The 12,733-nt window shown below is 35.1% G+C and overlaps 2 protein-coding genes across 3 annotated transcripts in view; one reads left to right on the top strand and one right to left on the bottom strand.

Moving 5' to 3' along the window:
- LOC124365127 (endoplasmic reticulum-Golgi intermediate compartment protein 3-like) overlaps positions 1-12,733 on the bottom strand; it is a 74,043-nt gene that overhangs the window by 13,525 nt on the left and 47,785 nt on the right. The gene's annotated exons all lie outside the window — the stretch shown is intronic.
- On the top strand, positions 1,890-12,733 carry LOC124365128 (reactive oxygen species modulator 1-like). The gene is made up of 3 exons (XM_046821078.1): positions 1,890-2,047; positions 10,373-10,528; positions 12,447-12,733. Exons 2-3 carry the CDS (start codon positions 10,398-10,400, stop codon positions 12,553-12,555), a joined length of 240 nt encoding a protein of 79 aa, XP_046677034.1. The 5' UTR covers positions 1,890-2,047; positions 10,373-10,397; the 3' UTR covers positions 12,556-12,733.

Raw genomic sequence — 12,733 nt, 5'->3', positions numbered from 1 at the left:
TTATCATGTTGTTTCATTGTCATGAACACACAAACAGTCAGGAAAAGTGGTTTGCAAATGAGGAAATTAAACATGTTCAAACCCGCGGAAAAACATGTATGACTTGTGAATATCCCACCTATAACCAAGCTTTGTTATGTAAAATTTAAAGACACATTGATTTTAAAGAATTGTTTAAACAGATTAACTGTTAATATTTTTGTCATATTTAATTAATATACAATGAATAAATTAGAAAAAAATTAGTTTTTGTAAAGTACATTAGTCAAACTTTTGACCTATTTAATAAACCCGTTAAACACACTTTTTGAAATTGTTATGAATAAAATATTATATTTATTATATATAATATGGACGTAGAGGGTGTTTAGAGCTCTGACAGAAAACATGTCACGACTGGTCCTAATAACGAAATAGAGTGCTGCATTAGCCTTTTTAGAAATGTGATTGATACGCTCATGAGAACCAAGGCCGGAAGCAAGTATGACACCCAGATCCTTTATTTTAGAACAACGTGCCAGGGGTTGGTTAGTAAGGTTATAATGATAAAGAATGCGGGCATCTGACCTAGAGAATGTCACAATAGAGCACTTGGAAATGTTCAGAAGCATATAATTAACGTCGCACCATTCTGCCAGCAAATCAATACTCTCCTGTAGGGACACACAATCTTCCACAGATGTAATTTCTTTTAAAATTTTAGCGTCATCAGCAAAAAGTAGAACATTTGAACCCACACATTGAACCAGATCATTAATGAAGATTGTGAACAACACTTGTCCCAGTAAGGAACCCTTAGGTACACTAGAAACAGCTAGGAAAGGTTGGGATAGTGAGCCCGCCACTCGCACCTGAAGAAAACGATCCTGTAGATAACATCCCAGCCAACGCAAGAGCGACCCACCGACACCAACAGCTCTGAGCTTAGCAACAAGGTGGTTGTGACTAACTCGATCAAATGCTTTTGAGAAATCTGTGTACATGTCATCAACTTGGTGGGAGTTAGAAAACGCTTTGAGGATACTATTTTGAAAGGATAGAGGTTTGAAGTGGTCGAACGCCCTTTGACAAAACCATGTTGTTCAATAATGATAATACTCTTGAAGTTGAACATCAATCTTCGAAGGACGAGCGATTCAAAGACCTTAGCCAGGGTTGACTGGATAATTATAGGGCGATAGTTCTTAATATCAGAAGGAGATCCAGACTTTAACATAGGTGTTATATATCCAATCTTTAAATTAGCAGGGAAGATGTTAGCAGCCATCAAAGCGTTGAAATAAATTGTGATATGAGGCGATATTACACCGCTGCAATGCCTCAGGATCATAGGAGAGATATCATCGGGGCTAGCACCCATGTTTGTGTCGAGCGACCTCAACTCAGCCTCCTTTTCCTCACAGGTAAATAGACATGAAAATATAGAAGTTGTTGCTTCAAGGTTGTACACTGGTGGATTTAGTGACGAGGGCCTGTAGGCCGAGGAAAAGAACTTCGCGAACAAATCACAGATACCCTGCGGATTGTCCGCAGATTCATCATCAAGCTGCATTTTTGAGGGATTTTTAAAGCTAAATTTAATATATTAAAAATGCAGTGGTCTAATCAAATGGTCAAGGCATTGGTGAGAATATTGATTTCAAAGTTAAACATTGGAAGGTTTGTTCTTCCTGTTGTTTAAGTTATTTATTTTCATTCTTGCCATCACCACGTTATTTTAGTATAAATGCTTTTGTTGTTATTAATGGTATGTCATTCTTGCTATACTCTTTGATTTTATTAGTTTATACAACTGAACTAGTATGATCAAAGTTAGAACTAATTAACATATTTCTTTGTGTTTTAAAGGACTTTCGGGGGAAAAAGTTAAAGATCTTTCTGTGTTCAGTCGATTCGTTAGACCGAAAGGCCGTGAGCTGTGTACATCAGCTGTGTTGATTTTTGTTCTACCAAATCTAAACTGCGTCTTATGATTTACCTCTGTAGCAACGCAAGAAGAGAAAGGGATCAAATTGTTGAGGGGTTATGTTATGAATCTAAATATTAGGTAAGGAGAAAATAGCTTTGTAAACTTACAATGAATGTTACAAGTAATATAATATTGTTATTCTCATTTCTTTACGTAAAACTGATAGGACATTTTTCAATCACCGCTTTTCAGCATTAGGCTACTTATAAGTTTCCCAGACACCCGGTAATATTGCTTTGTATGCCAAGTCTTGTAGTAGTTAGGTACATATTTTGTCTGTAAATTAACCCTTACGGAATCTTTTAAGTCTTAATAGATTGAGGTATAACTAGAGGTGGAAGTTACTAGTTTCCTGATATTAGGTTATGATTTGTACCTAAGGTTAAAAGGCAATACATTTTAATGTACTTTGATAATCTAATCCTTTACTTCAGCTTTTTCTTTGCCGGATTATACTGACAACTGAATTTGCTTGTGATTATTATAATGTTGAACCAGCTATTCTGTCATATTTGCACTTGCAGTAGAGGCTGATAAAACAACCAATGAACTAAATGTTAAAAGTAACATCAATAGGTCGTCTTATCAAATGAAACTAGAAATACATAACTGTTAAATTATTTTCATCACAAAACAACCTATTTTACTGGAATATTTTCAGGGTATATTACGATAAGCAACCCGTTTCTTTTATATTGAAACAGGATTTAATTATTAAGTAAGACTTTATTAACCAGCCTACATTTGTTATTAAATCATCTTTATCAAATGATTCAGCATATTACCAAACTTTGATATTATATAATAATCGTACAACAAGAATTATTATACATTAACAGAGTACGCATGGCTCAAGTCTTTCAGTAGGTACAATGAATGTTCGGACGTGTAGCACGCATCTTTCGCCCCCAGTGGGTAAAACTATTCTATCAAATTGAAACTTGTGACTTTATTTAGATAGCCTATGTGGACATTGATTGACAGTTCAGTTATTCAATATGTTAAAGTGTTTGATTGTAATAAAGTGATAAAAAAGAACCGGGTTCAATTATTGTACTCTGCCCTATTCAAAATTTAAGTTTCAATCCAAATTTTAAATTTCCCTAAAACATGTTTTTAATCCCCAAGGCTATGTTAATTCACAGAAACTAAGAGCTGCAGTATAGTAAGTGGCCACCAAGGCAATCGATTCAGTGAACCAAATTATCAATTAGAAATACCCTAACTATCTAGTACAAAAACATTCTTATTACATTTTTTCACAATTCTCACTTTCCTCTTTTAGGTTAACAAGAAAATATAAATATCTGTTAAATAATGTTAATGGCAACATAGATTCCAATAATTAGTACTGTATTATACAATAGTAGTATTCATAATCGATTGTTTACTTTGTTAGCTTCTTAGCTGGAAGATTCCGCTGCTGTTTTGTTTACTGCAGAACAACGCTTTAATAAAATTTAACAGTCTGAGCTCGTGTTTAGCTCTGATTAACAATTACCCAATTCATTGCAGCAACCAATAGCAGACATGTCAATATCATTATCCAAATAAGGTTTTAACATTGGCCTAAGTTATCTGTAGTTACCACCATTTTATATAGGTAAGTTCATATAATTTATTCAAGATTATTGTTAACATGTAGACTACTTGTATTATTCTTTTGTAAGTATATAATTTGGTTGAAATGTTGATAAACGTAGGCTGATATATAAATAATTTTTACAACATGCTGTATTAGGCTAGTCTAAATATTGATTATTAGTACTTAACCCTATAAGTGGCAAGCGCCGTCTGAGACGTATGATTCACACCGCCGCGAAGTGGCAAGCGCCGTCACATCCGTCGCTTCACATTTAAGGCTGTTGCTCCGCAACCATCCATTATTTTTAGGCCTATTTTGAACTATCGTATTCTCCATGAAACTTCCTATATATATCATATAGTATAGTGTGTATTCATGTTACTAATGTTTGCTGGCCTAAATGAATCCAACAGTTTTCGTTTGACCTGGCGGCAGACGAGAGAAAGCTGTCTACTCGTCACTGTTTTGTTTGGCGACTTTGCGTACTGTTATTGTCAGTATATTATTGTTTATCGCGTTGTTTGTGTTACCGGTAAATGTTTAGGTTATTCGTTCATCATGGAAAATGTTGGGGTACTTTGGGATTATACCGACCACACCAGTATGAGGAACACAAACATATAAATTTATAGAAAAAAAACATTATAGAACGAAAAAGCAACTCTTCAATTACAAACTTACAACGATTATTAATATTCTTAATGGGTTTCCTGTGACGCCCAGAATGCAGCAATATCAAGGATGAGTGAGTGTAGTGGATTTCCGCCTTCAGCCGCAACTGCCGACAGCCACGAATATTTTAGATTTAGGCAACTAGTCACGATCTTGTAAAAAACTAATGGTCCCCTCTTCGCTCCTGGGTAAATCCCAAATTCTCATAGTGTCACCCATCACTAATCTATTACACACACAGTAAAACACGAAAGTACAAGAATGCGGCGCACCAGCTGAACGGGCGGCGAGATTCTATAATCACGTTATCTACTAGACCGCTCGACTTTGACCTCTGTCTGAGGATGGGGAGGGATTTGCGATAAGACAATTCCTGTTTTATATTTACGAAATATACTGTGCTATGACAAACTAAGCCACTATTATAGGCCCTACACTACTGGGAGGAAAATACAAGGCCTAGTGACTAGTGACTAGTGACTCGGAGTAAAAAAAAAACAAACAAACAAAAAAAAACTGTTTGTACATTGATTTAGTTTTTCCCTTCTAACTTTTTTGTTCTTGTAAATAGAAAAAAAATGCATAGGTAGTAATTTGTTTAGAATAAAATTGTGTATATTCTGTAAATATGACATTATTTTGTAGCTCCAGTAGTTTCAAAGTGACGGACAGTAGAACTTAAATATTATTTTTTCTAAAAGAAAATCTTTACACACCTACAATGATATTCATCTGAAAATAAAAATAAGGAACCAAATATCATAATTATTCTTATTCTATAGTTTATAAGGAAAACAAAAATATATAATATTGCTAGGTTATCACTTATACAATATTTTCTAAAAATAAGTTTAACGATCACGGCAATTTACCCGAAAACGGCCTGCCACTGAGACCACAAATGACCGCCACTTAAAGGGTTAATTAACTAGTACTAACATTTTATTGACGATTTATAAGTAAATAGCTTAAAAGTGTACTTTGTTATAGCAGTGTAGTGTGTGACAATTTAATTTGAATTTAATCTTTATTAAAGATGATCAAAGGAGGAAGACCTAACTGAAATGGTTTTCAAGCACAAACAGGCCTACTCTAGTGCTAAAGTTTAAAGTCTTGTTATTGGCAATGGATGAATTTAAAGGATAGTACAATTTATTTATTCACGGTAAACTCCATTTTACAAAGAAATTATATATAAATTTTTTTAAATTTTTGTGAATCCTTGAAAATTTTGATGAAAGGAATAGATTCCAATTCTTGAAATGTAGGGTTCTATTTGTATAACATTTAACAATGGCAAATGTCTGAAATCCTATATCTTTTCAATATTTATAACAGTACAATCCTAGAAAATGTGTGCATTCAATAACAAGCATCTAAAGTCAAAGTCAAATATTCTTTATTGCCATGAAACATTAATTTTGTTTATAACATAAAAATTTTTATTTTGACGCAAGCCAATGCAATTCAAACATAGTATTTAATGTATTAATAACTAAGTAACTAACATGGTACATATGATAAAGTCCTGTACAGAATAAAAACATTTTTCTAGTAAAAGTTTTATTTTAAAACTATCTAGATCTAACTCAATTCTTAAAAATTCAGGAAGAGCATTGAATAATACTCCAGAAGAAGTTCATAAAACTTCTTTGTTGTTAGTAGAAGTTTATAGGAGAATTAAATTAGGGAACACTATTGTAGATCTTGGTATGTATTTGGGTTATTGATAATTTCAGTGTTCATTATGTCAGATTAGTGCTGTTGATAATATTAAGATTAATGTTTGTTAATGCTGTAATGTAACGAATTCCAAAAGACTGGCTCATAAATAGTTTGCAATACTGAACAATAATAATGATTTGTCATCCTGCACGCGCTTGAGCGCATGGGATAATGTAATGCCCGTGTATGTAAAACAAAATTTTTGTGAATAAAGCATTTTTGAACTTTGAATACTATAACATTACAATAAGTATTATTTTTTGTAAAGCTGTAGTGTGGAAAGGAATATTTAATTTATGTTTGTTTCTAAGGTTTTAGATTTTAGGATAAGAGACTGAAAAATACTATGGTTCTGTTTAGAAAAATTAATGTATACATAAAAAAATATATAGATGCAAGGGAAAATGTTATTAAAATAGAGGATTCTATAAAGAGTGTTTAATGAGACCTACAATTTGTTATATCCACAAATGTTGGAGGAGGATGCACCACAAAAATCAAAATTTGCACATTGCACCTCCCCCCACCCCTTTCCACATATGTGACACATCATTGGAAAGGGAATTGAAAAAAAAAAAAAAAACATTTTGGTAGGAACTAGAAGTCACTATTTATCTTCTTTCTAGGATGGCAGCTGCTGAAGGGCAGAAAATGATGTTTTCAGCTATTTACAAATGCTTTTTCACAAAACTTGGCTTATAGGGATTTTCAGGTCAAGAATATCAGTCACCTTATATCAGTTTTACAAATTACCCGGACTCATTTCCAAAATGGCAGCATGAAACAATGGGAATACTTGAATATGCTTGAAGAAATCATTTCCACCAAGGCTGCTGTGGTTGCCTTTACCAGGAGGTGACAGATGGAGGGCATTTGTGAAGGAAACAGGATTTTTCCGGACATTTGCCATCGTTCAGTGAAACAAGAAAACAGTAACATTACGTTTCGAGATCTGCAATCTGATCTCTTCTTCAGGTAAAGAACTAACCTAATACATAATTACAAACTAAGTTAAAATAAACAAATCTTACTAAAGCGTTGTGGCACGCCTAAGTCAGGAATCACAACCTACATGTTGTTGTCAACTTCACTAACACTAAAGACATGCACTTAATACAAAACTATACAAAACACTAATCTATAGTTTTGTATTAAGTGCATGTCTTTAGTGTTAGTGAAGTTGACAACAACATGTAGGTTGTGATTCCTGACTTAGGCGTGCCACAACGCTTTAGTAAGATTTGTTTATTTTAACTTAGTTTGTAATTATGTATTAGGTTAGTTCTTTACCTGAAGAAGAGATCAGATTGCAGATCTCGAAACGTAGTGTTACTGTTTTCTTGTTTCACTGAACGATGGCAAATGTCCGGAAAAATCCTGTTTCCTTCACAATCCTTCCATCGTCAAAAATAACCTTTAAACGGAGGGCATTTGTCCCTTTCTATTCAAAGGCTCTCCCGTTGAGCTGAAGTCTGAGGTCAAGTACCTGGGCGTGATCCTAGATAGGGTTCTAAACTGGGGACCTCATCTAGAAAGGGTCATTGCCAGGGAGAAATGGTCTCTAATACAATGCAGACGTGTGATAGGTGAGTCCTGGGGACTGAAGCCGAGGCTCTTGTACTGGCTTAATGTTTCTGTGGTCAGACCTGCACTAATGTACGGAGCTGTCGTCTGGTGGCCAAAAACGGAGGCCAATACGGTGGTAGCTCGTCTGGCGGGTATCCAAAGAATGCCCTGCCTTGCTATCACTGGAGCATTTCCTAGTGTGCCAGGTGCGGCTCTGGACTGTTGTCTTAACCTCGCCCTCCTGGACATTGTCATTTGGGCTATGGCCAGGAGGAGTGCCTACTGTCTTCAGCAGATGGGACTCTGGTCGGGCTGCAGCGGTGGGCACTGCAGAATTAGCACCCTGATACAGGAGGATGTTCTGCACATGATCTCTGATCAGATGCCACAAAAGTTTTCCTTTGACAAACCCTTTAGGATTATTTTACCCTCTAGGGATGATTGGTCACAGGAAAGGAAACCTCTTCCACCAGCGGAGCTCGAATGGTTCACAGACGGCTCTAAAACAAAAAGCGGCACAGGCGCTGGAATTCTGGGAGTGAGACCATGTAGGGAGCTGGTGGTCCCTATGGGTCCGTATCCGACAGTATTTCAAGTGGAAGTTGCAGCTATTATGGAATGTGCTTGTGAGAATCTTCGTCTGCGATATAGGAGCAAGACGATTAATATTTTCACGGACAGTCAGGCAGCACTGATGGCGCTGGAATCTTGCGTGATCAAATCCAAACTGGTTTGGTATTGCTATCAAGCCGTTTCCTCCCTTGCCAGAATCTAGGGTTCCTGGTCATGAGGGGATTCTTGGGAACAAAAGAGCTGATGCCCTGGCCAACCAGGGCTCAGCGACAATTATGACGGGCCCTCAACCGTTCTGCGGTGTTCCAAGGTGTGAATCCTCTAGGGTTGTCTCGAAATGGATTCGAGCGGAGCATGAGAGAAGTTGGAGGTTGCATCCGGGTTTGAGAATGAGTAGAATGGTATTACAGTCACCTTCCTCCAGGGTGGCTTCGGACCTCTCATTAAACAGATCAATGTCTTCTCAGGTTATTGGTCTCATTACAGGGCATGGTCACCTGAGGAAGCATCTTCACAGAGTCAGCATCCTGCAGGAGGATCCGCTCTGTAGAAGGTGTAATGAGCAAGAGGAGACTGCTGAGCACCTGCTCTTTGATTGCCCCACAATAGCAAGAGAGCGGTATGCCATCTTTGGTAGTTTGGACAGGGGTGGTGAATTTTCCCAGGACTTGATAGGTTGTTTTCGGTGGTTTGTGGAACTGCTGAAATTGTAGACTGGTGGGCCTCATGGTGTGTTTCCGGGGTGCGCAAAAAGCCCTTGAGGCTTAAGTGCATGGCAGTAGGCCGCCCCAAGGGGAAAAAAATTGAAGCTATTGAAGACTTGGAGGAAGATTTTGACCCTTGATTCCAACAACATACAGCTCCCTTATATTACGCAAGAGACGTTTGAGCATTTCTGGATCAAGAATTCCCTCATCAATGGATTGGATGGCGTGGATCTGTCACATTGCCGGCAAGATCATCTGACCTTAATCCATTGGACTTGTTTTTGTGGGGTCATCTCAAGACCATAGGGTACCCAACCCCTCCATATATATCTGAATTGTGCCAAAGAATAATTGAAAAATGCACAAAAATTACAACTATTTTGTGTGATGTTAAAGACGAGTTTGAAAGCAGGCTGATTTACTGCCATGAGACAAAATGGATCCTAGTTTGAGCAATTTTTTTGTAAATTTAGTTCTAGTTTATTTTCAGAGTTTAGTGGTTTAATTATCTGTTTATTGTTTAATTTAGTTAAAGCACGGTGGAGTGCAACATGTTGGTTTTGATAAAGTATATCTTTTACGTTTTCTCTAAACTTAGTGAGGTAGAAAATTTGTTTAATTTTTCCTTTTATTTCTAATTTTTTGTTATTGTTTCTTACATGACATTTTTGTGTATGAGTTTTTTTTATTGTTTTTAAAGGCTAATGACAGTCACCACAAATTGGTGATGAACTAATTGTGTCAATGGTCCTTCTGTACAAATGAAAGGAATACTTTCAAATTTCTGGCTGTGAAGGTGCATAGTGGTGTGGCACTTGCACTTATTGAGTTGAGCCATTTTATTTGTGTAAAACTAGTGTTTTTCTTCAGGTATTTTTTCAGTTTGATTTTTATTTACAGAGACACGGTTTTTTCTTAAAATATGCCTCATTAGTAAATGCATGGTTGGACCTTAAAAACATTTAGGTATTCTTGAAAACCAATTTTGAATTTGTGCTTCTCGACATGAAGAACCTTCAGATACAGATTTTTAATCAAATTGCAGTAAAATGGCTGGATGATGAAGGATAACCTCTTTTTACCCTTTTTTGCACCATCTTGGAAATGAGTGGGTAATTTGTAAAACTGATATCAGGTAGGTGTATCTTGACCTGAAAAAACCCAAAAAACCAAGTTTGGTGCAAATCCGTTTGTAAATATCTCGAACCTCATTTTCCACCATCCTTGAATGGTAACTTCCGGTTTGTACCAAAATATCTTTTTTTATTCACTTTATAACGATTTGTCACAAGAGGAGGGTTGCCATTTGCAAATTGGAGTGCGCCTTCCCAGTGAGGACCACCCCCCTCCCGTAACACTTTTTGTTATGTCAAAATTTAGGTCTCATTAGCCTACAGAGATTCCCACATTTTTATTTCTATTTATTTTTAGTTTTTGCCAACTGTTTCGAAATAACAGGCATGATCACTGACTTTTGGATGCTTTGTATAACAGTAATTAACATATGCACTTAAATCAGTATTAACATGGACTAATTTAAACATAACATTATTAAATTAATTTTTATTGTTTCAGTTGATACAAATTAATTTAAAACATCATGCCTGTCCCGTCAGGAGCATTTCAAACTTCTGGTCCATCATGCTTTGATAAAATGAAACTTGGATTTACAATAGGTTTCTGTGTTGGAATGGCATCTGGAGCTCTTTTTGGTGGATTCACAGCACTCAGGTAACAATAGATGTATTATTGTTCAATAATCAAATTTTATATCACCACTCTAATTGTACACTTGCACAAGCCAAGAGCAACAAACATATCACAGTTTGAGAGCTATTTCTTGCTCCCAGCTTGTGCAAGCATGCTCGCTTATGTGTTGAAGAACTTCGTTAAGAAAAATACTGTTAAAATTGTTTTAAAATTTGAAAAATAGTCAACATCTTGTAATTTTTTTATAAATATACAAGTTTTTTTCATTTGACTTCAAACATTTTCAACAGTTTGTAAATATTAACCCTGGATTTGGCAGTTGAAATACCTATAATGGCAGGCACTATTTTGCTAGTTGTTCACACCTTCATTCAAACTTACAGATATCTACACCACTTGATGGCAAATCTCACAAAGAAAAGTTTGATACTAATACAAGTCTAATAATAATATGAAAAACAACAAAATACTAGCCACTAGTGAAACTAGTCGTCTAACATTAAAGAAATGTCGCCAACAATAGTAGCATCAAAGTTCTTTCTTTATATCAAATCTTAATGAACAGATTTTAGAAACAGATAATCTTCTTGAGAAAGAAATTCTGAATGCAGTGATGTAGCAAACTTATTCCTAAACAAAATTCCTGCGACAAAACTACAGGGAAAAAATCTTGTTTTTCGCGGTAAACTGACATTTGTATTGCAACTTCATAATCTCTGTGCATACTTATTACATTATTATTCAATAAACTATACAACAAATTAATCTGTGAAACATCCCGATTAATTTGATATAATATTTACCCTATTTAAGTCTTATTTCAATAACAAAAGTTTGATTAAAAAGATTCCTGCACAATCGACTAGTGACTAGTCATTCAACATTGGAGAAACATTTTTTAGCGACTAGTCAGATGAAGGGTCAAAGCAAACCACACCATAATTTTTGAAATTTTTTCTATGTGCGAAGTTTGGTATTTGTAGATTTACTAGTTCTAGAGATATTAATTTTTTTATACAAAATGGCAGCTAGTGGCCTATGTTTATAGGACCTTTTTTATTTCAAATTACATGTACTATCACCCACAGAAGTTTGTGTTACCCTTTTGTGAACACCCTGTATATATCAATAATTAGTAGATATAAGGAAGGGAATTGAGCTAAAAAATATTGTAGCCTGCTGTCAAATAATGAATAGAATATTATTATAAGAATGGGTTTTCAACCTGAATATTAATGTTTGTTTGTGTGATTCAAAGATTTGTTATAAAGTTTTATTTTGATATCATTCTTAAGTAAAAGTTAAATAATTACAATTTTTTCAAATGATTTGGTCTGAATTACAAGTAGCCATATAAGCAACAATATGACCCATTTAGATCTACATTATCTTTGCTTGATACAAAACTAATTTTTTAGCACAAAACCTTAAAACCCCAGAAGATAAAAAAACTTGGGTCAAGGGACTCATGTGATATGGCACGTTGTACAACAGTGAATGCTAAATATTTTTATCTAAGTCACTGTGAATAATAAAATAAGTAACATGCTAATAAGTCGTGCAATGATAATATATGCTACTTGCCCAACCCGTTATGGGTTTTGGGTCCCCGTGTAGCAAGTATTTTTTGTTTTGTGTTTGTTGTTGTTAAACTTTTTAGTAACTATTTACACATATTCATCAATCAGTACAGACTGACTGGAAATTTCAATTTAGTTTATGACACTAAATAGATAATGTTATTAAGCTTATAATTATTTTTGGCCTTAAAGATAATTTGATTTGAACTACCCTAGAAATTTCAATCATTGAACACATTGTATATCTCATACCTGTCCCATGTCTTGACATATGATGTCCTATAAGAGACTTGAAAAAATTAAGTTTAATTTACCATGTTTTATACCAATTGCAGCTTACACAATAAAATATGTTTCAGGTACGGACTGAGAGGCAGGGAGCTGGTGAACAATGTCGGGAAGGTCATGTTGCAAGGAGGAGGAACATTTGGGACCTTCATGGCAATAGGAACTGGAATCCGTTGCTAGACTTCATTAGTTGTGACTGAAAATTTTCTTGTATTATAAGTCTATACACAATATATATTTTCAGTTTCCTTCAAAACTCTAAATCTGTTGCTTATTACAATTAAACTGTAGCCCATCTAGAATGTTTACCACTGATTATTTATACAATTGTTTCTAAATAAACTTGTTTTAAACAAAA

This window comes from Homalodisca vitripennis, chromosome 6 (assembly GCF_021130785.1).
Source record: "Homalodisca vitripennis isolate AUS2020 chromosome 6, UT_GWSS_2.1, whole genome shotgun sequence".
NCBI lineage: Eukaryota > Metazoa > Arthropoda > Insecta > Hemiptera > Cicadellidae > Homalodisca > Homalodisca vitripennis.
This window is presented reverse-complemented; position numbering and strand designations above follow the sequence as displayed.

Coding starts and splice junctions, on each gene's coding strand:
- LOC124365128 (XM_046821078.1), top strand. CDS start 10,398: ATGCCTGTCCCGTCAGGAGCATTTCAAACTTCTGGTCCATCATGCTTT. Junction 10,529..12,446: donor GGTGGATTCACAGCACTCAG/GTAACAATAGAT, acceptor AATATGTTTCAG/GTACGGACTGAGAGGCAGGG.